Genomic DNA, 23325 nt, shown 5'->3' with positions numbered 1-23325 from the left:
ACAATTTTAATGAACTGAAACTGAATTAAAATTAAGTGTGAAAGGAGAGCAGAGTTGACAAGATAATCAGGCAAATGAATTATTTTATACAAATTATATGGTTTTGTCTATTATTATCCTCTGATTTGATAAACAGTTTCCACTGACATTAAATGAAAGCCTTTATGGACCCAAGAATTTCTCTTCTATTTCCTTGTCTTCCCAGACTACCCTAGATATTCTAAAAAATACATACCACACCCTACAAAATCTGGATGGCTTGTAGCTTTAAGCTAAAATTCTTACAACACTATTATTAGATACATAAAGCCAGAGCCTACTTATTAAAATGTTTTAAGTGTGAATGCATAAAAATTATTTCAGTAGAAGAATAACAAATGTGCAAGTTCCACCTAGGCTTATTTTTCAGTAAAGCACTTTCATAGACTTCTAACGTGAATGAAATTCAAGTGACAAAAATTAATGCAGACAAACATCACAGTCTATGTAATACCTAAAGGTTCACTGCCTGCAAATTCATGAGGAGCTAACTTTGTATGTACAAGAGAGGCATCAGATTCTAGTATGTATATCTTCTACCAATAATACAGGTTAATCAGTGCTCTCACACACTCACAACTGTCCCTGCCTGAGAAATAATTTATTTGCAGCCAACTATAATGAAGCTGGCTACGAATAAAGCACCAAAGACAACAGAAAAAGCCACTTACACTGAATAAAATTTTTACAAATGTTTCCAAATAATACGTTCCCATTTTATATTTAACTAGAGAGAGTAAAATAATTTTACAAATATTTTTGTGAGATGCTTATATGTAATGAAGTTTTTATTCCATACCATTATAGCTTCACACATCCACTCCAGGCTTTACAGAGCTGGGGAAGAAATTGCAGTCAGCTTAAAAAGATATTTTCACCCTTCCCTTCTAGCTGGAAGAGCAGGTTAACTTAGTTCTAACGTTCAACTGTATAGACACTATCTGGAAAAAACCAGCGCCTAAATTGAAAATGAAAAGTCTTCCTGTAAATCAATTATATATTTTAAGGCCTGATATTTCCCACTCATGACAGCTACAAATAGATATTTCATGCATTTGAGAAGAAAGGATTAACAGCTCTCCTATGGTATAAAACCAGTATTGTAGCATATATAGGTTTCTGGAGGATATTGAACTTTAAGTCACTCACCAGCCCTGGACTTAACACATGGACTGAGGATTAGTATTTTTCTACATGACAGGTAAATGTGAGAGTCTGACTCAGGTAGATTTTGCTATTTAAGAGTTTGTCAGAGAACTGCACTGTCTAAACGAGCTTTGGCCCTACTAATGAGTATGCAGGACCCCGGTGATGCCAAGCAGTATAAAAATGACAGTGCCTACAGTATATAAACTAAACATAACAGTGGGGAATTCATCAAAAGATGCCTTAAATTTCAAAATCTTATAAACAAAATGCATGCACTCACAAAAGTCTTTGAAGTAAAACAAGCAGACTTCACAGCAGAGATCAAGCCACCTTTTAATGGTGACTAAATACGGAACAGAAGAAAAGGAGGAGTAGGTGGTTCTAAAATCATGAACAAACCAAACTTTGTTTGGTTTGTTCATGATTTTAGTCCAGCTCGTTTTCTTATTAAGCTTGTTTGGTTTTGGTCCAGCTCGTTTTCTTATTAAGTTTTATACTGCTCTTTCATTAAGTATTCCATACACTTCCCTGGCATTGCTGTTCTTCATAGTGCTGTTCTATTCAGTCCTGACTGGCAATGGCCTAAGTCTGCTAGCTACTGACTCAGATACCGTAAGACATGAGAAACATTTGTTCCAGTATAGAAATTCACACGGCATCCCAGAAAGTTACTTTTTCCACAAGCTTTGTACGCAAATTCTGTACTTCTACAAACAAAAAGCCAACAGGTGGCAAACCATGACCATTTTGCCAAAACCAACCCATTCCTTGCACTAAAAAAATGATGTGATTCTAGAACTTTTCAGGCAATAACTATTCCTAATACTCCGCGTAGAAGGGACTCAGAATCACAGACAAGACTGTGTACAGTCTTTTGTGCAGGACAATTTTGAGTAAATTACTCACCACACAATTTCATAAATTAACAGAGATCTTAAGCTGAAATGACCAGGGTCAGAAGAAACATCTGAGGACAGATTCTTGCTTAGAGAAGAACAACAACTCAGGTTCAGCCTCCAGTTGGTTGTCAGACTGATGGGGTGTGACTGCAAACCACACAAACTGCTCTATTTGGTTCTGTACTTGAACCTAATTAAGGTTAGTTTAAAAAAGTAAAAAAAAAAAAAAGGGGGGGCGGGGGGGATGGATGGATGACACAGTTCGCAGGCTACTGCTTCATGCAGCTCAGTGAACTCCAGATCCAAGTGTTGCTCTTTCAGCGCACAGGCAAGCTCGAAACTGAAAATAGACCATGGGTGGCTTGTCACTGTAAGATCCATGAGTTGATGACACGAGCAAAATAATTCCCTATACCAAAAGATGGGTCTGAGAAATAGGAGGTGGCACAGCAGGGGAGCCAGTATTTTAGTTTTATATAAACAAGATAAGAGCATTGCAAAGCTTTATTACCTAAAGCTGAGTTAAAGGGACACCCAATGGGGTACCTATGTGCATAGGTGGTCTTAGAAGTACCAAAATAGACAACTTCTTTCTAGACCAAAGCCTCCAGACATACCAAATACAGATAAAGGGTGTATTATTATATGAATCCATCTTAATACAGATGGGTCAAAAGTACAAGTTCTCTGACACAGAAACAATGCTTTCCTCTTCATTTCAAGAAAGCACCGTGCACTCGGTGGGACTTACACATAACAAAGCAGCATCTCTCTTGTAATGTGCTGGTCCAGGCCACTGTCTTTCTCTGGACAAGTTAAGTTCTTTTTACAGTCAAGGTAAAAGGTGATTTTATATCTTATCTGATATTCTGCGAAATTAAAGCAAAGCCTGCTGGTAAATAGTAGGAGAACAGGCAGTATTAAAGAAACAGTAAGAATGCAGAGTTTAAAATTAGCAGCAGCATAGCTTAGGGGAAAAGAACTCCTGCTACTAAGTAATTGCAAATTGGGCTATGTATTGTTTTCTTTCTACTACGTGTTTCACACACACACAAAAGCCAAAGAATACATGCCACCAGATGAAACAGTATATCCAAAAAATACTCAACACGGAACTACTACTTCCTGGCCACTGAGGCACTTTTCTGGTGGAAATAGCTAGCCAAATAGTACCAACACTTTGCTAAAGCTCATAACACCTTAGAGAAGCAGCCTGACTTCAGTGGATTTTAAATAAGATTGTTCTTAAGTTTTAACATGGCTAACTCTGGTAAGCACTTGAACTACAAATACGTATTCTATTTCTGAGATATTTCTGTTATCTCTTGTTTTCTATTTCTCTTTAGTTTTCCAAGTTTTTGCAGGACATTCACAACTGAAACTCACACATACCAGTAGTATTTGCAGGGTTACACCAAACAATAGTGAACAGCAAATACCTTGTGCAGGGTTTTGTTACACTAGTTGTAGAGATATTTTAATAAAGATTCTATTTGTAGGGACATACTGAATGCAGAAAAAAGCACATGTACTTTTTCTCTTTTAGAATGGTGTAGCAGACACGGTAGGCAATGTATCATATCTGGTACTTTAATTAACTGGTAAATAATAAGGGCATTTTTTAAAGCAGAACCAAGAGAAATATACATTTTATTTAAGTTTGACATGTATATTTTCCAGTTTTGATATGCAGTATCTTCCTACCTATTATTAACTTAATGCAGAAGGATACCTGCAAATCCAAGACAGCAGAGGGATTGACACTTGTAGCTAACTGGGTTACTGTTATAGAGTTCACTACTCACATGCTACCTCCCAATGCCTTTCCTGTCAAAGCTTCCTAAAAAAGCCAGCTTCCTGCGAAGTCTTGACTGGTCACTGAAAATATCTCCTTCCTCTTTTACTCTCCCTCTCTGCAAAGGATCACTATGCAAAAGGGAAAGAAGAGCTATAGAATAATTGAGAAAGGCAACACTTGAACTGTTTGCCTTGCAGCCACTTTTTGGCAGATGATCAAAATGACAGCAAGTGCTCCTTCAAATGTCTCTAGGGTCCCACCTTCCTTCCCCACTACCAACCACCCATCTTCCCCCCAGTCATAAATGTCTTTGAATGAGCCCCAGCACCATGGAAGTGCTGCAGTTTGCCATGAAGCCATCGCTCCTCACCTGCTCCAAACTCCAAAGTTCCTGATTCAACTCCCTTCTCTCTGGGGAACTAATGAGAAACATGAAGTATGTGAAGATTATTATGCTGATGTGTCAGCACTTGCACTAACTGTACCTTTCAGAATAGTACGCTAACTTATCAACACAGCAAAAAGCCAAGAGATGAAAAGTAAGGCCTGAATATGAAATTATTCCTACGTGTGCAGTAATTAAATTGCAGCTCTCAACGTGCATTATAGAATTGCTCAAGGTAATATTTCTGTAACTGCCTACAGTATAAAATGTTAGGTTCCAAGTGTAAAAGGAAATATGTACAGGAAAATGAACAATATTAATAGCTCATATAGTTTAAGAGAAAGCTTTAACTCTGGGCAGCTGCTAGACAAAAGCATCTTGTCTCTGAGTGAGCAGTTCAAATTTATGTCCAAACCAAATAATAAGTCATTCCATTCGACAGTGTCAGATTTAACTTCTGAGTCCAGACTATTAATCAACATGTTAAAAGAGAAGCAGAGTAATTGTTTTGTCTATAATATCGAGTAACTAGAGGCCTGGCTGAAGCACTTCCCTGTTTCTAAAGCCAAGTGTATATGAGGTTCTAATATTGAAATACCTACTTCCATTATCTCTGTGTTTATTTACGGAATTTATCAGAAATTTAGAGACAGTCAAGAAAACTAATAAAAAAAGACTGCCTTATTTTTCTCCTGTTACAGTAGAGCAAGCGGTTTCCCGTTAATAGCAAAAGCCAACCCAGCACTTGGGCAAAATGCCCACTGGGAAAACAACATGAGGTCGGTTCATTGTGTATATTCTTGTGGTTTCCACTGACTTCTCTTGGAAGGACACCAGGTGTAGCTTTCTGGTGGCAATAAAAACTATTCGTACAGCATGCTGCAAACTGCCTGCCATCCTTGTTCCATCAAAGATCAGGAGCATATTACAGTGCAAAGCACCCAAGTGATGCACTGATTCAATGAATGAAGACTCCTCAGAAGAAAGACTCAGCTGCATTAATCCTACTCAACTCAGGAACCCCTGCTGTAGTTTTAAAGCTGCTTCATCCTCCAAGACAAGGAATTACCTTTGTCTTCATTATTGCTTATAACAAAGCAAATAACTACACACAGAGCCAGAAACACTGGGCAGGGAGGGGCAGGGAGGGGGAGAGGGGTGGGAGTGGAGGGACATAAAAGCCTCATGCAATTTCTTTTTTCAAAGCAAATTCAAAGTATTCGGTTTCAAGTAAATTAATTTTAGGCATGACTAATGTAAGTGTGACTATATTAATTTACCTTCCCGTTGGGCCTATATTAACCCAGTTCATGTTTTGAGATACCTTTTATAAACTCTTCTTTTACATCATCACTAACTGTAATAAAACTCCAGAACCAGCATGTGAATCTGTCATCTTCCTTCAACACATTTCACAAGTGAATACTACACGGTAGGAAATAAGTAAAAATAGTTTGTGGTTTTAACTTTGATTTTTGTTGTAATGATTCTTCTGTAAAAGTCCTTTACAGTGCACTGCCTGAAGTTTCATAGATACAATAAGAAAAAGCCACAAAAAGTGTTTACAATAGACATACTTACATAACTGCTCACCATGTTTACTCATTTTCTGGGGAAAGTTCAAAGAAAGAAATGGGAATAAACAAAAGGCCGGTTTTATTTTAAAGCAAGTCCCTTTGACACTTCTGTAGTGTATGTTAAATGTATTCTTAGACTTCCTGACACTTGTAGTTGACTGTTGAGAGGATTCAGGGTAACTGGGAAGTACCCCATTCATTTTTAATACAACACGTGTGTGTAAGATACAATACAGTAAGTAGCACAGATATGAAGTAATAGGCTTGAATCAGGCAGTAAGACTCACTTGAGAGGGCGTACTTGTTAGCTCCATCTTTTCCTGGGATTTTTCCTTTGCTAGTCGTGCAGCTTCTTTGAATTCCTGAAATTTTTCAGCAAACTGAAGGTACATATGTTTAAAAAAAAAAAAGGAAAAAGAGAAAGAGTAGGCGTGAAGCAGTACATTACATGCAGAACAGAATGCTGTACTTAACATTTTACAAAGTCAAATTCTGTCAGTAGAATTTTTAAATTCTTCTCCTTATTAGGTACTCATTTAAGTGAGTTACACAGTGATATACCTTTCAGTACCTTTTCAGACATAATGTACACTGTTTATATGTCAGGAAATTTGTGATGCAACTAAGTTTGATCGGTTGCTGATAGCGTTAAAAATCCTCACCTCAGAGATGGCTAATAATAGTGACAAGCTGCCTTACACAGCTGCTTTCACATTCAGATTTTACTCTCCTCCTGACAACAAATGATCTGGTTCTGAAGCCTATTGCGGTCACTATTAGCCTAGAGCTTTCAATGGGCTTCATTCTTTCATGACTGAAACTGATTTCTTTCCAGATTTTAACAGCATTTATAACTTCAATAGCTAATTAGGAAAGCAGCAGTGGGAATATCGAGTCAAGTTCATTTCTTGATTGTTCATTGGCATCAATCAAGTTAAAGAACAAATTCACTGAACTAAACACTTGCATATACTGAGCACTAAATTCAGAAATTGCACATTGAACTGCCATATGAAGCTTGATTTCCATGCTACATGGACCTCTTCCAGAAAATAACTAAAGCAGCAATTTAGAAATACATGTACCCTTAAACTTGAGAGATTAAATCAATTTATTAAGAACAGGGCCTAGTTTCTCTGGCTAGAGAAAAATTTGGCTTCATAGATCTCAGCTTGACACTACACTAATCGCTATAATAGCCAAGCATTTGTTTTTGTTTCCTACTGCTTTTATACAGAACATTATCTTACTATGATCAGCTTAAAACTGAAATGATTCTGCAAAAACACTGGAAACTTCACCAACAACTTCTAATTCCCTCTGGCGGCACATACAAAGAAATTGTTTTGCACTGCTTGTATTTAGAAGGGACAAAGGTTACCCTTTGTGTGACACAATCTCCTCAACTATTTTCAATCAGAACTTCACTTGCTATGCAAGACCTAAAAAACCTTATTGTCTTTAAGCTTCTTCTCCTGCTAGGCTATTAGTATTTGCGGAAACATCATTTCTCTCCACTTCTAACCTATATTTCACCTGTCAGGTTATTGAAAAGTGTACGTTTCCTGAATATAGAAGGAGACAAAAGATACCACCCTGAAAGTCTAATCCAGCATCAAAGAACATCTCAGAACAGATGATAAAATTGGCAACAGATCACCAGAACTAGATGATACTTATTTAAGACTTGTACATAGACCTCAAAATCTGATGGGTAACCTATTATTTAAATCAGCTTTAAGACGAAAGGATTGGTAAATGGAAAACATGATGCTGAGGTTTAGAATAAATGGCTGAAGACATACAAGGCAGTAAATATGATCTTCTGTATCACAGTGGTAGAAACTGTAAAAAAAAACATAATAGATAAATAGATAATGTTCTAAGAAAGAGCCAACAAGGCTCCTGTAGTGGAAATTTTCACAAATTTACTAGAATTTCTTGAGATAGTCAGGTGATGGATAATAGCAATCTCTTGATAAAATTCCTGAATAACAAAGATGAGCTCTGATGGTATGACAGGAAAGGCTCTCTGGAGGATCAATATTTTAAGGAAAAGATGAAAAACTGTGCAGGAAGATTACAAGAGGCTCTTACAAGTATCTGCGGTGGCACTTTTGCCATTTAGCTTACCCTTAAGTTATACGAAATAAATCAGGTCAACTAATTCAAATGGGTAAGACAGACAGCAAACCTGAAAAGGAGTATTTCTTCTCATACATCAGGATACTATCAAAAGCACAAATTTATATTTTGAACGAGAAAGTCATCTCATTTTTTTTTTTAAATCATGGGACATTCCATTCTTCCTACTGCAGCAGCAAGAGGGATTCTGCTAGCAAATCCTGATCCTGTGAAAGGAATATTCTTCAACATAGGAATCATCCTTCACTTATCACTGACTTCTCATGGAACAAACTTGAGGTGAATTTGTGGTCTAACATATTGAGAAAAGGTCTAATGAAGATAAATAAATGTTGAATTAATTTTCTTCTATACTGTTCGTATGTGAAGTTGACTAGAGTGCCATTATTTTTCTATCAGATATTCTCACTCTGCTAATTCTCAGTCACAATAATTGTACAGAAAGAGGTTACTGCTGTTGCACTCTACCCTAGTAATTAGTTTAGGAGGACAAAGGCACATGAACCAAAAACGAATAGTCCAACAGTCAAACATTTACTATAAGCTAAGCAGACAATGATCTTTTCATTGTTGAGCTATCAAGAGTAAGTTTATTCTTATCTGCTCTGATTATTTGCTTCATTAACCTGTTGAAATCAGCCACAGACTAGACTAAGTTTTTTGTGGTTGCAGGCCGTCTTTTGCTTCCTGGAACTTGAAATATTTCATTGGGGCCCAGAGACACTACTGCCAAACAAATTACATACAACAGGGCTGTTCACTTAAGGACTTTGATAAATCAAATAGAAAATAAGTTCCAGAATCAATTTTTAAGGCAACTTCTAGAAGCAACCTGTTTCTGAACAAACCCATTAATACAGTTTACTTGTTAGCCCTATTACTAATAACCAGTAGTACCTTGAGCCCTAAATTAGATTTCATGTCCTACAGTGCTAGATGTACCAAAGAGTGCTCTGGTAAACCTGACTACAATGCCAGAGCACAAAAGTGAGAGTTAGTAATCTGAGCAGAGAGACAAGGCAAGACAGAGAATATAGATGTGATTTCTCTAAAGCAGATCACACAGCAGATCCAGCGTTTCTAATTCAGCTTTTCTGATTCCAAGACCAACGTATCTACCAACTCCAGTGACTGAAAAGACTGTAATCTAAAGAAAAGTTTCCTTTCCCCCGTCAAATATGTTTGTTAATTTTAAAATAACACAAAAAGTTTTACCGTTATAAATTTTAGTAGCAACGATCAGCAATTTCAACTCCCGTGAATATTAGCTTGATAAATAAGATACAATACAACAGGAACAGTTTGCTGAAAAGGTCCTGAAGATTCATCACCATAAGCTTCAGAAAAGGTCTGTGACTTGGTATTTTTCTCAACAGATTTGTGTATTCTTTGTAAAACACAGCAATCTGAGTAACTGCTAATCAAACACATACTAAAGACAAAATACCTACTGCAGCTTTTCAGAATATTTTTTTAACAGGAATATAAAGTTTTAAGCCGAGGGTATACTTAAAACTCTTAGCCATCCGTTTGAGGGCAGTGAAAGAATGGGATTGAAACAACTGTAATTAAGAAGGCAGTAAGTACCACATAGGGAGAGCAAGAAAAGTGTCAAGGATAGGACAGATTAAAAAAAAAAATATATTTTCACTGGCAAGGATAACCTAGTGTTTAAAGTCAGGCAAACTCAGAGTGTGAATGACTAGAGCATGTTATTTTGCCTCCAAAGCATTCTGTGATTAAGGAAAACAAGCTAGGCTATGAGAGAGGTAAACTAAGTTAGTATTTATGCTAAATCCATTGAAATATAACGAAAAGTTATTACCACATTGGTCAGCAAGTGCCTCTAGGACATACACACCAATTTAAGCAAGTGACAAAGTTTCCAAGTTCACTGAAGCAATGACAGGTGCGCAAACGCACATGCAATATTAGTATCATTCAGAATTTCCTGTGTTTGTGTTGCTTCGTGGAAATAAAAGCTATCTGATTATGAAAGGAAGAAATCTTACAAGTGTAACACCTGTCCAAATAAAGCAGATGTACTGGTTCTCATTTTAATGGTTTTCTAACAGGCCCATGCTTATCCTTAGATAGTGACGATTACTTTCTCAAAAGGGCTGGTATAATTTTTTTTTTTTTTAAATAACAAGCCAATCATTATCTCTTATTTAAACATGTACTAGACATTCCTTTTACGGCACTTGAGTTTCCAGATCTTTTGTATCCTTCAAAGATGAAAATTCTCTGCTTAACGAAGAGACGTTCTTAAAGTGAACTGAAATTCCTCATCTGGAGAAAAATGGCATTGGCTTGTACAGGTTCCTGGACTCATCTACCAGAACAGTATCAACAGCAATAGGTATTGTAGAAAGGGTGCTCAGAGGAACTATCCCATCACTTTGAAAAACAGGGGTTACTGCTTTCCTCGGAATAAGGTGTACTTCCCTCCTGTACAAGTAGACCAGAAAAAAACCCTCACGCACGGCACAGAGTTTCTTTAGTAAACATTTCAACTTTTGTATTCCAACAAGAAAATATAGTTTTCTTTTAAACTGAATATATTTCCCACTAGCTTTACTTTAAGCCTGCAGACATTGAAATATCTGTAATGATGCGGTGCACTACATAGTAGAAAAGTGAAAGCGAATGTGGCTTAAAAGACAAAAATGCATCTGAAGACTACCAACAATTTTTTTTCTAGGAGATCTAAATACAGAAGAAATACTTAATTGTCTACTCCTTTAAATTCTATAATGAAAAACTGTAATGGAAGAACAACTTTAAAAAAGAGAAACCTAACAAATGGATAATTAGAAAGCATTAACACCATACACTGTGATAGTTTACATCTCCCTCCTTTCCTCCATCAGTTAACATAAAATTTGCAGGTATCACACTTTGTCTTGTCTTTTTACATTATAATGATCGATACAGAACATTTTTTGTAAATTATTTTTAAATAACAACAGTAGCGAGCACTGAGTCAAGGCAGAATGAGCAGGAATCAAATATTCTTAAGCCGCTTGACTAGCTGAAGAGTTACCACTGGTCATACTTACTTTTGAAAGGTGATGTTCAGATGAAAATCCCAAGCCATAGACTGTATTCGCCCTGCTGTCTGCCCACTGGCCAAACTTCTGGGATGTTTTAGTAAATGTCATGTTGGGGGTGATAGTGCTATTTATTATTGCCTGAAAAAAAGTAATAGTTGTAAAAAAGGAGTTTTGTGGGTTTGATTTTTTTTTTTAAAGACTACTCATAATTGAAAATGACAATATTGTAGTCAAGTACCTGTACAGACTGAATGAGACACATGCTGAGAACTAGGGAACAGTTTTCTAATTCAATCACAGCTAAAATTACAAAAGCATATTTTCACATACATTCTGTAAAAGAAGCAAAAGCTGGGGAGGGGCATCTGTTTGCAATTGCAAGCAGTCATTTAGTAGTTAGCAAGTCTAAAAGAAGTCCTTTAAAGCATCTGCATAGGCTAATGAGACCAGAATAGAAGAACTAGCAAAGTCCTTTTTTGTCTCACAAGTGTATTTCTTTGCCCCTAAGGCAACGCCTCTCAAGCTCCACTGTAAGCTTCAGTGTTGCATTCCCCCCACCCCGGCTGCATATGTGATTCTCACTGGAAAACACACAATAAAACAAGAAGCACAATTTCTTTTTAAGTTTCTGTATTACAAGAATCTGATTTTCCCTTATACACACACAAGCATGCCTAACAATGACAGGGTCATACACCAACAACAGAAGAAGAGCTACTCTTAGAATAATGTTTCTTCTCTAGTTCTTGTTACATAAAGGACAGAAGAAGCACATCCTCCAGCATACAACTTCTGCTAATGTAAACAAAAAATGCAACTATTAGATGATATGCTGGTTCCACTAAAAGCAAATAAAGTTTGTCTAACACATTCTAAATCTGTGATGTGGAACTGTCCAGCTGCCTTAAAGTATGTCAGGATAAAGTCTTACAGTGACACCAATGGGTTCCACTTCACTAAAAAACTGATGGTTAGTACAGTTTATAACAGGCCAACATGAACAAGAAAGACTAGCCATAAACCCAAACATATGTGTATGTGAAGTGAAATGCAGGCATGCTTTCTCATCTGTCTGGTGCTACTAAGAGTTTCAGCCACATTTGTTAAATAACTCACAGCCCTTTTCATGAATCACTGGTGCTTTGTAACACCCACATGAAAGAGAACGCCCTTAAAACTTCCCAGGAAATAGCACACACTGTGAGCAGAACAATTCAGCAAGAATCTTTCTTACATGCCAGTTACCGTGCTGCAAAGGTTATTGTCAATATGGGCCCTACTGCAATTGTCTTACAGTACCGAGTTGGGAATCTTTTGAACATCAGTGTGCATGTTTCCTGCTTCCATGAAACCATAACCCCTGCCTTACCCCTGGTAGGTTAAAGCCAGTGATCACTGAAGAATCCTAGAGCAGCAACAAAATCCACAGGGTCCAAACCATCTTCTCTGTCGTAAGGAACGAAATCTTACTTTCATTCTTTGAATAGCAGAAACTGTACAGATGTGTAGAGAATAACAGTATTTTCTCAGGATGGTGACAGTGAGAAACTTCAACATCAGAGAGACGAAGTACTAACAAGATCTCCCAAGCCCGAGATCTTCTAGAAGTCACAGTCAGTCTATATGACTTGTGTGAGATGGCCTTCTGGGTGGATATTTAAATGAGTAGTTACAGAGTTTACTTAGCACCCTTTGCTTTTGCTGACATTTGGGTAGCACTGGAGCACAGCTACCATCAACATAAAATTTTCTCTGAATTCTACAGGGCAAGCCTGAAAAATTTACAGCTGAGGGGCCAGCTAAGCCCACAAACACTTCCCATGTGCATATGGTGATTCTCAGGTGAAGTGGCGGAAAGGAGCATCGCAAGAAAGTTCAGAAGACCACATTATATCGCAACATGAGAAAGACAAGCAAAAATACTGCAGCACTGATGAATTTAACAAAACTGGCATCTTCTGCAGTGGCTTTGGCAGCTCGACTATACTTGCATTAAATTAGAAGAACAAATCTGGATGTAGCTGAGGATATCAAACAGTCAGTTCTCTCTGATAACCTTTGCCTCAAAATGCAAGTTTTGGCTACCATTGTGAAGAACTCCTTGAAAATTTTGGAATGCCTGAAAGCTTACATTTGAACTAACAAGCCTCATCAGGTCAAGGACAGGATTTGCTGTGTGATCAGAGACTGCAGAACCATCTCCAGCTTTAATTGTCCACAAAACATCTCCACAGATTTTCATATAGGAGAAGCTGGTCAGTGAAGTCACTGGTAATTCAAACATCATTCTCCTTTCTTTAGGCATAAGGTTTGGAGCCCAAATAAAGCCAGCAGGCTTGCACTTTGGCCTCCAACTGACCTCATAGAAAATGGCTGTCCATGCCACATAGGACAGAAGAGATAATGTGAGACAGGCGGGTGGACCTCTTGGAAAGGAGGTATTCCAGAGCTCTTCTTTTCTTTTGTGCTTCTTGTCTTTTTGTGCACTGTTAGTGCTTGGAAGCCCACTTTTGAAAGTAACCTGGTAGAAGCCCAGAACACAGCTGTACAAGTTCACTTAATGCTCAATCTCTCTTGCTGTGGAAGCTGTCAACAGTAGTATGTTTGAAATCAAATATCCTGGTGACAGTGTAGAAAAGAGTCTTCCTCCAACTCAAGCTCTAGCTATGTTGTCTAGCTTGCTGAAGCTCTAGTTTAATCCATTGCTTGACTAATTTGAACTTACAGATTTGAGAGTGTGCATATTATGTCATGGATGTAATTTCCTCAGTGCAGAAGATGACTCTGAGGACAGGGACTTACGAATTCCAAGCAACAGGCAGGTTTAAAGCCTGCAGGACTGGCATTTGCTGCAGTGGCAGTGGCACATCTGGTTACAAATTAACCCAGCAAAAAACCTTGGAGAAACCAACGAGTTTTTAGCTGAGACTGCTCACTGCTTCAGCTCAGCCACCTGGCTGGCTGCACAACAGACAACCCAGAACAGGCTGCCTGGACCAGAACGGGGTATCTGTTTTGACAGCAGTCTGTATTTAGGCTGGGTTACAGTGACTGTCAAATTGCTTCCTTGCAAGGGAGAAAGGTAGGAAGAAAACTTTTTAAAAAATAATTGTATTGAGAAAGTGTTGCTGTGACTCTTCCCTTTATTTTCCAGCAGAGAAAAATGAGGTGGCTCCACTCCAATGGACAGTATTAGTCCAAAGACAGCAAGTTTCTCACTGGGAAGACTACATTCAGATCCCAGTGATAAAAAAAAAGAGTTCTTTCATCAGATTTACCAATTTTACAAGGAAATCAAGGCTTTCAATCCTCTCTGAATTAAAAGCATTAGTATGCTAGACCTCTCACGTGCTCAATTAATTATGCTTTTAAAAAATGCATACCACAGATACAGTGTCAGCTACATCTGCAAAATACTAGATATGAATCCTCTATATCTTCAGCTTAAAAAAAATATTTATTTTTTAAATTAGAATTTATAATTAAGCCTGTCTTGTCTACTCAAATAGGTAGTGCTTTAACTGCTCTCCTCTACACCAGATTTCACTGTAGAGTTACCAGTATAACACGTGTCAAATATTTTATCAAGTTTTAAGAATGTTGTTAGTATAAATGTACAAGAATGTCTTAAAAACAGAACAGAGTCAATCTGACAGGCAGACATTTAGCTTTTGAAGAAAACTGATTTTGTTATCTTTAGATTTTGTTGGAATAATAAAATAGCTTTCATGTTTTCCTTTCATATTAGTTTAGCTATGAGAAAATAGGGCATGTGTCTTAGCTGTTCATTTTACTGACTGGAAACCCAACAGCTGCAAGACATATAGCAGTGGTCAAATATTATTTTATCTACTACTAAAATTGATGGCAATAATAATTAGGACACAAACTTCTTCAAAGAAAGATCACTGAAGACCTGTGATTACAGGCCTTACTTAAAACCTGTATTTAGCATTAAACAAGTTATCACTTTAATGTGTGACTAGTTTCTTTTACAACAGTCATTAAAATGTAAAGATCATCTATTGCCCTAACACTGATGGGAGACTTGACTCAGAAATAATATACACAAGGCTCATGGAACCTACAGACTGGAAAACCACTCTTTTCCAGAGTCTTCTCTTGTTTTAGACAAGCACAAATTACTAGGGGTTTTTTTTTCCTATCTTGCATCTGTGAAAAAATTATCAGAGAGTTAACTAGTACTGCAGGAACCACACTACTTGATCTCCTTTCTTTTCTCAGTGACTGCCAGAGATTGAACGGAAAAGACAGCAAGATTCTGGGAATAATCCTAGTGTCTGTCTGCAGTGTTACCGGAGAAATAATGGAGGCTTCCTTCCATCACCTAGGAGAAAGAAGTGCTAAAACAGATTTTTCCAAGGAGCTATGAAATGACTAAATAATTAATGAGAACTGAAAGCCTTAGCAACAACTGCTCAATGTTGTCATGTCATATTGCATAAGAAATTTTATTTTTCAGGCTTTCTCTTGATTCCTAGAGTGGTAGGAGAAAAAGTTGCATAAAAGGTATTTACTCAAGAGGTCACAGAAACCAGCCTTGAGTTCTATCAGATTATCTGCATCAGGATCTTCCTGCCATGGCCAACAGGGATCCAGATACAGCACGTGACTATAACGTATGGCCTGTACACTTAACACCTTATGGTCCTAGATCATTTTCTGGAGTCAAGTTAGAGGGAGATGCATCATTTCTTGTGCAAGGTATTTTAAAAGGAGACTGTAGCTTCAGAAAACAACATTACACAGAATGCATTAAAAATAAGCAGAACTTGCTTCTGTAGGACCTATCTCAGCTGAATCTGGCTCACAGACCCATTAATATGGAATAAGGAAAAAAACCCTCTCTCTCAAAATACACCAAAGACCCCCACAAGCAAATTCAAGTGGGAATCTGCAATGTACAATAGCATCCCGCAGAGGTGAGTGACAATCATGTCTTAAAAAATGGCCTTTTGTTTTCAAGAAGAAAGATTTAATGACTTTCAGACAATCAGTACAGAAGTAAAATTTTATCCAGGAATCCTACTGAAACCCACTGACATAAAGAGGGGGAAGGGTGAGGGACAGAAATAGGATTATCACTCAAATCTGAAGTATATCTCTCTCAAACTTTCCTTATTGTAGCCCAAGCGATGCGAGTTGCTATCACTTACTGACTTACTGCTCAGCACCTGAGCCGCTGGCACACTCAGCAACTGAGTAGCCACATGCACGTCATTCTCTCCACCATACAAACCCGCAGGGTGCTGTAAAACCCACCAGCACCAAGGTATACAATGAAACCTGGTTGGATCTATTCCCTCCAAGGGAGGTGTATGACAACTTCAAAACCAGTATGGTTCGACAACTGGTTTTGGCCACTGGCAACATGGGTATTTGAGACATTGTCAGTGTAAACTTTGGTTTTTAAAACAAAAAAAAAAAACCAAAAAAACCCAAAAAAACCCCCAAAAAACAACCCACAAAATCATCTTTATTCAGTTTCATTTCAAAACTTAAAATGGAAGAATTAAACTGCATATCTTTTTCTCCTTTGCAAATTTAACACTTCTGTCTGACCAATCAACAACATAAGGCATTGCAAGCTCAGATGCCAGTAGTGTTACTGACACCCAGCTGTATGCCATAGAGCAGACTCACTATTTGAATGCACTCCAAACTTAAGAATGCTTTATATTTAGCCCTTTGTACGTACTATATTGTATATGTGCAGACGTTAAAAAAAGATGGGGCTTTAACTAAAATAAAAAAATTCTCTGGAAATTATGCTGAAAACCTCCTTAAAATTCTTCCATGGGTCCCCCTGCTATTCACCTGTTTCAGAGCAGTGTTGTGATGCCTAAAACAATGGGTCTTTCTTAATCACAACTGGGATCCTAGATCTTAGCCAGACATCTAACATTTGGATGAAAACATTATTAGGATTGCAGCAATCACAGAGAGAGTAAATAAAAGTGATAGATTGCATTATCATTATACCTTGCCAATAGTACTCCAAATGTAAAGGAAATGCTGCAGTAGACAAAAGAACAAATAAATAGATGAACAACTGCTTGACATTTTAACTCAGCAGCCACTTTGCAGGAGTTGCAGCTTTGGACAAAGGCAGAGGAACCCCAGCAGATAGCAGAATACAGATTTTGTAAACTGTGCAGATCAGTTAAGGTCTCACAGATTACAACTGGTAGTCTTGATTTCATACAGCATCTAGTTCCAATCCCGAAGTCTTTATTTATAAACAGTCACACAAAAGGTATTTTAATTATTTGACAGAACTAAAAGAATCATTTGATGGATGGCTGAGAAGGGAAGAAACAAAGTAAGACTTAAACTTGGAAAAATTCTGGTAGGCTTTGATACCAGAGTCTCAATCACTTAAAAGTAGTATCATATAGAGATCTTTGACTATAAGATCTATTTCTATATACTTCTTTATGACAGAAATTCTCCTTCCTCATTTAAAATAGCAATAGTCTGGATATTTAAAAAAAAACCAAGGTAATATTTTTCAGCTTTCAATAAATAGCCACAAAATCTCTGTGAATACTGCTATGCTCTAACAAAGTATTTCAGTTCCAACCATCATGAACTGATGCATCTCCAGAAGTTGCAAATGAAAGCCCCTTGAAAGGATTACAACTTTTGACACATTCTGTATATCTTTAATGTCCTTACTGCAGAGTGTTCTGATAATGCTGTTTGTAAAGTTACTGTTTTTATAACCACTTGGGGTAGAACCTAAGAACAGTCAACTATTTTCTCCACGTCAAATTAATTTCTTACAACAGCAGCTCAACACATTAACCTTCCGAATTAAAAAAAAACTGAGTTTTGAGAAAAGCTTACCATGGAGAGCTTTATTAGGAGGGAATCCTCACATTCTCTACAGCAAAAATTGGAAGATTACGTAACAAAGGATTTACCAAGTGATTATGGGCACTGAACAGATGTCCTTTATAATGCTGAAGCCAATGATATTGATAGATCATTGAATGCGGAGATGCAAACAGGTTATTGTAACCCTAGCTGTACTTTTTAGTGCATCTCACAGGGAATGCCTTTTTAGCCTGCTCATAATATTAACTAAGTAACAGGTCATCACTTAAATTCAGCGATTGATTTATCAAAGTAAACATGAATGCATGGAAAATAGCCTTTTTGAATAAAAGCTTAAAACATAATGAAGCATTTTAACATGTCAGTAATCTGCTGCTCAGATAATGACAAAAATGTCTGAGAAGATACATGAAGCACATCAGACTAGAAAATAAACACAAAAATTGACGAAGCAAGCAAGTTTTCCAAAATAAAGCTTACCTTTGAGCCATCCAAACTGATTATCCTGTAGACATTTCTTGTGCTGTCATAGAAGTAGGACACAGTAACAGCATGCTTGCTGGTGGGAACCCAGTTCTTCTTAGTGTTTGGGTCAATCTGGAAGACGTGAGCTCGGGTGCTGAATATGGGTTGTTCCCTGAAGGACAGAGAATAAAAGTCATGAATCTAATTTGTCCCTAATATCGTTGCACACGAGTTATCTGCCAGTTGTGCCCACTGGGATGTACACATTTTGCTTTGCATGATAAATTTTTCCTAAGAACTTCTGTACATGTTGCTGCACAGAGTAGGTAAGTGCATTAACATACATATGCAAGCAAAATGGAAGCCTTATAAGGCAAAAATCAGCACCCAGCTGTAGAGCCAGATAAAGACAGACAACTCTAATATAGATTCAGCTCTGTCCCATCATCTCCCCAGCCCTCACCCTCCATCTATCCCTTTAAACTAACTGGCATTAATACGTGTGTAACTTCAGCTCATTACACTGCACACTGTAGAATGTGTATGACTTCAAACCCGCATCTTCTCAAATATCTTTTAATACTCTGATTATGCTAATCAATTTTAGGCCATAATCTGAAACTGAACTGGTTGATTCAATGCAATTACTCTAAAACTAATATTAATTAGGGCCAGGAACATGTGTTGTGAAACCCTCACTCTTTGGAGCTTCACAGCTGAACATTTTCATAGCAACACTAAATATGTATAACATACATGGTTCAAAGTTAACTGCTTAGAAAATAAAATTATATAAGGTAAAAAATGTACTTTCGAATTTACCACTTATTTTCGCCATGATCATTACCAGGACATATAGTATTGCACAGAAATCTAAAAATATTTTAGTATCACTAAGATAGTTGTCAGCTTAAATTTAGCTACATTTTAGCGACAAATAGATTGCTGTATTCTTCAGGGAATGTTGCCATAAAATCCCAAAGATATTAAGTACAAGACCTTTAAGTTGGATTCAACTTTTTAGGTTTTTGGACTCTCTTGTTTCTTCCCATTTCCAGGATGTGAAGAAACATATCCTTTGTCCCTGCCCTCATTTCCCATTAAGAGGCAAGTTTTAAATACATTTTTCTGCCCAAAATAAAAGCAAAAGAAAAAAATAGGATTTTGGGTACTCATAGTCAAAGGGTTTTAATCTGGCGTCATTACAAAGGGGTACATGTGAACTCTCAGAAATATCTCTACTGCTTGGCAGCAAAAGCAGCTGAGACCAGCTGCTTTCAGCAGCAGAATCGTATTACTCAGCTGGGAGCTAAGGCTCCTTGAAGCTCATCTGCCAGAAGATGTGGTGTTCTCCTATGTTGGGTGTTGGAAGAAGTGACAGAAAGGATACAGAACAGAACAGACAGTGCAACAGAGAGTTTCAGTGAAAGCTAAAGGAGAAGGAAGGCATGCCACTGGGATCAATGCACATGCTAGTCCTCCATACAAATGTCACTGTACCCTCAGCACCGACTCATCTTCTAAATCACCAAGCTATAGGAGGCTGGGTAGCTGTTTTCCTGATCCCAATCCCTTGCACACAAACAAAGGTTATGCAAAGGCGACTTTTATAGCCTTTTTGTTAACAGAATCTTTACACTCATTCTTATTGCTCTTTTGAATATCTACAATCACTTCTTTAACCATACTTAAAACTTCAGTTCTTATCTTCAATATTAGATACATTTTGCATTTACCTCCCAACTAAGCATATCCAATGTAATGTGATGCAGAGTACCATAATGCAACCCGTTCTTTAACTCTGGAAAGTTAAAGAGCCCATCAAAACAAAAATCTTAGAAGCCTGACAATTATTTGGATGAAGATTGACACTGAGAGGAGAAAATAAAGGCTCTGACCACATTAACTAAAAAGACGAAAGAACTGAATCCAAATTGTAGATGTGTGGTTAATGAATACACATTTGACCAGCACTGATATTAAATTCTGTCACAGTACAGTATATCGCACATCTGGGAATTTCAACATACCACAGGTTAGGATTTTAATATGTAAAAGGTAGGGGAAAACTATACGACTAAAGCAAGTGGCAGCGTCAGTAAAAGTCTGATTGTTCAGCCCTGAGTTGCTGCTCTCCTGCTCTGTCAGCACAAAAATCTTCCACAGCCCCAGCTAAATATCCTCAATTTGTTTGACGAGGTGGCCTGCATATTCCTGCTGATTGCTCAGCAGTGTTGCTCAAAGACAAACCAGAGCACTCTGCAGGGCACGTGTGTGGGTCTGGCATAGACAGTACAGTTAGGTATGGAAGAGCGTAAATGCAGCTTACTTACACTTTTTTAATCACTTCTGGTAAAACTAGAGTTACAGTCTTTTCTTTCCATGTTTTAACTGAACCTACAGCTTTGCTGAATGACAAGCTGTCTACACTTTGTGGAGAAAGCATAGCACCCTTCGTTAAACTAGTTGGATAAAACATGGTTTTGCCAGATTACTGGGGTAATTAGAATTTTTTTTCTGACAAAAACGCTAAACTTCAGATGCCTCTAGAATTAGACCAACGTTTTGACACTTGATGATGAACATTTACAATGATTATTTCTTCAAACAAATGGAAGTTATGCACCTTATGCCTACAGGACTAAATATGTTATAGAATCAGTCACTGATGTGCCACTGAAGTCCTTCGAAGCTGCTGTACAATTAGGTCATCTTTACTTTTCTGTAGCAACATACTATAGAGCTACTTAAATTTTACAGCTGGTAAAACATTCAGAAACAAAACAAAAGGTATATATAAAACATATACAAGATTTGTAACTTCAGATAATCAATCTTTACTCAAACTTTTTGTTCTTCTGTTATCCACACAGGACAATACACTCTCCCAATCCACAAGTTTCAATTAAATCAGTTGAAGTAATATTAGTCATAGGAGTATTAGTGTTAGTTAAATAGGAGAACAGTTTCCTTTTTCCCTTGCTAAGTGCTCAAACAATTAAGATATATAAAAAACATATTTTATAATGTTTAATATATAATGTATAATATATATTTTTATATATAAAAATTAAAAAATCTACTTTTGCCTACATAGAGTTGACATAGGAAGAAGAGAACAGCTTTAAATAAGAAAAAACAATACTGTAACCCTACCAGTTCCTTACTCTTCCCTCTCTTCTCTTCCTCTTTCAGCTTTCTCTTGTAGTTCTTTCATTACCAGAAAGTATTTAGTATTCATTAAAGACACTAATAGGAACTAAGACAAGAACTCATCACTAATTACAAAGAGAAGTCATTCATTTTACCAGAAATATCCTGATGCTGAACAGAAAGAAATGAAACTAACGAGAATGCCATAGTAACACAGTTTGACTATTAGAAATGTCCGCTCATGCATGGCAGCAGCATTAAGGCTAATATGCTGCTGTTCTTAATTGGCTTAGACTGAAACATCACAATAGGCAAACCCAGACTAAAAAGAAAGAAGTGCTAAGTCCTCCTGGACTTGAGTGGCAATGTGAGGACTAAAGAAGCATGAGAAGTGCCACTTAAGCAGGTAGTCACATGAGGTTTTTTCATCATTGATACAGAAATCCATTCATTGGTATGTGATCAGTCCTAGGCTAGGCTTAGGAGAAAAGCTTGTGTCCTAACAGTTGAATGAACAGTGTTTTCAACCACTCTTTCCATTTTGACATCTTAACACATCCTTTTCAAAACAATGCAGACTACTGAATGTAAGAACCTCAGGTTTCATTTTTCCGTATGTTAGACTAATTAAAGCTTTCACAAAAGAAGCTTAAGTTACTACAGAAGGTTAGAAGGAACTTTCCTTGCTAATCCATAATTACTATTTGCTTTTTTTTTAAAAAAGTATCTATTCTTTGATGCTCCTGGTATTTCCAGATCACGCCAACACTAGTGCTGAAGACCTCCTTCCTCTTACTTCTTTCCCCACACTGTTGTTTTTTACCATGTTGTTGTTTACCATGACTACAAAGTTATTTTCATTGCCATAACATCTACAACTTCTCAAGGCCAGGATTCTGTTGTCTTAGTTACTGTAAAAACAACAAGGCCACTGAAAAGAAGGTATGAACTTCTACAACATTAGTTGATGTCCTACTTGCCTCCCCTTACGGTGTGTTAATGATGCTAAAAAATTTTTTTAAAATTACCCCCCCTTCCCCTGCATACTTTGACAGTTTGATAATTTATGCATACTGCATAAATTGACAGGGTTTTGGTAGGGAGGGTGCTTCACCGTGTGGGATGAGGTCAGGGACTGCCCTGTGCAGACACAAGAGCAGACCAGGATTGGGGCTGGAGAAAAAAGGGGACACAGGAGATGACACCTGAGCAGGGGCTGGAGCAAAGGGCTGCCCAAGCAGGAGCAGACAGCAGACACGGGAGCAGGTATAACACTAAGGGGACTGTGGCCCATGGAGGAACTGAGTTAAAAAAAAACAAAAAGGAGCCACCTTAGGCACTGACCACCATCTTTTGAGTGCCACCTGTGATGAGGGGATGGGAGACCAGGGAGGGGCTGAAGAGGCGTCCGCAGGGAAGATGAGGTGTGTCTTCTGTGTTTATTTTATTGTTTGTCTTCATCTTCATTGCCAATAAACTAAATTGAATTAAATTTCCTGAATCAAAATGGTTTTGTGGTGCATGACATTCCCTCCTTGCCACAAACACAAAAAACAGACCTAAAACTTTATATAAAAGCCTCTCAGATCCCCAAAGTGTTCAAATACACTAGAAGTTTTCCACCTCTAAGCAGAGCTATCTTCCCCAACCAGTAGGACAAAAGGGGATGAACAAGCAGGTCCAGTGTGATGGGGTCCTCCTACTCAGCTCAGCTTTGATAGCTCTAAAGTATCTATCAAGTAATGAAAAGTCCATGAGAATGAACATTCATGTCAATCGTTTCAACAATTTCTATTTC

General features: G+C 37.5%; 1 protein-coding gene across 3 annotated transcripts in view; it reads right to left on the bottom strand.

Annotated features, from left to right (window-relative positions):
- HOMER1 (homer scaffold protein 1) overlaps window positions 1–23325 on the bottom strand; it is a 115224-nt gene that overhangs the window by 50870 nt on the left and 41029 nt on the right. For all 3 annotated transcript variants that reach the window (XM_075527217.1, XM_075527220.1, XM_075527219.1), the window contains 3 exons: window positions 18390–18546; window positions 11055–11186; window positions 6135–6227 (listed from right to left, as the gene is read on the bottom strand). In XM_075527217.1, coding sequence (XP_075383332.1) covers window positions 6135–6227; window positions 11055–11186; window positions 18390–18546 — 382 coding nt within the window. The remainder of the gene's footprint in view (window positions 1–6134; window positions 6228–11054; window positions 11187–18389; window positions 18547–23325) is intronic.

Source organism: Mycteria americana, chromosome Z, assembly GCF_035582795.1.
Source record: "Mycteria americana isolate JAX WOST 10 ecotype Jacksonville Zoo and Gardens chromosome Z, USCA_MyAme_1.0, whole genome shotgun sequence".
NCBI lineage: Eukaryota > Metazoa > Chordata > Aves > Ciconiiformes > Ciconiidae > Mycteria > Mycteria americana.
This window is presented reverse-complemented; position numbering and strand designations above follow the sequence as displayed.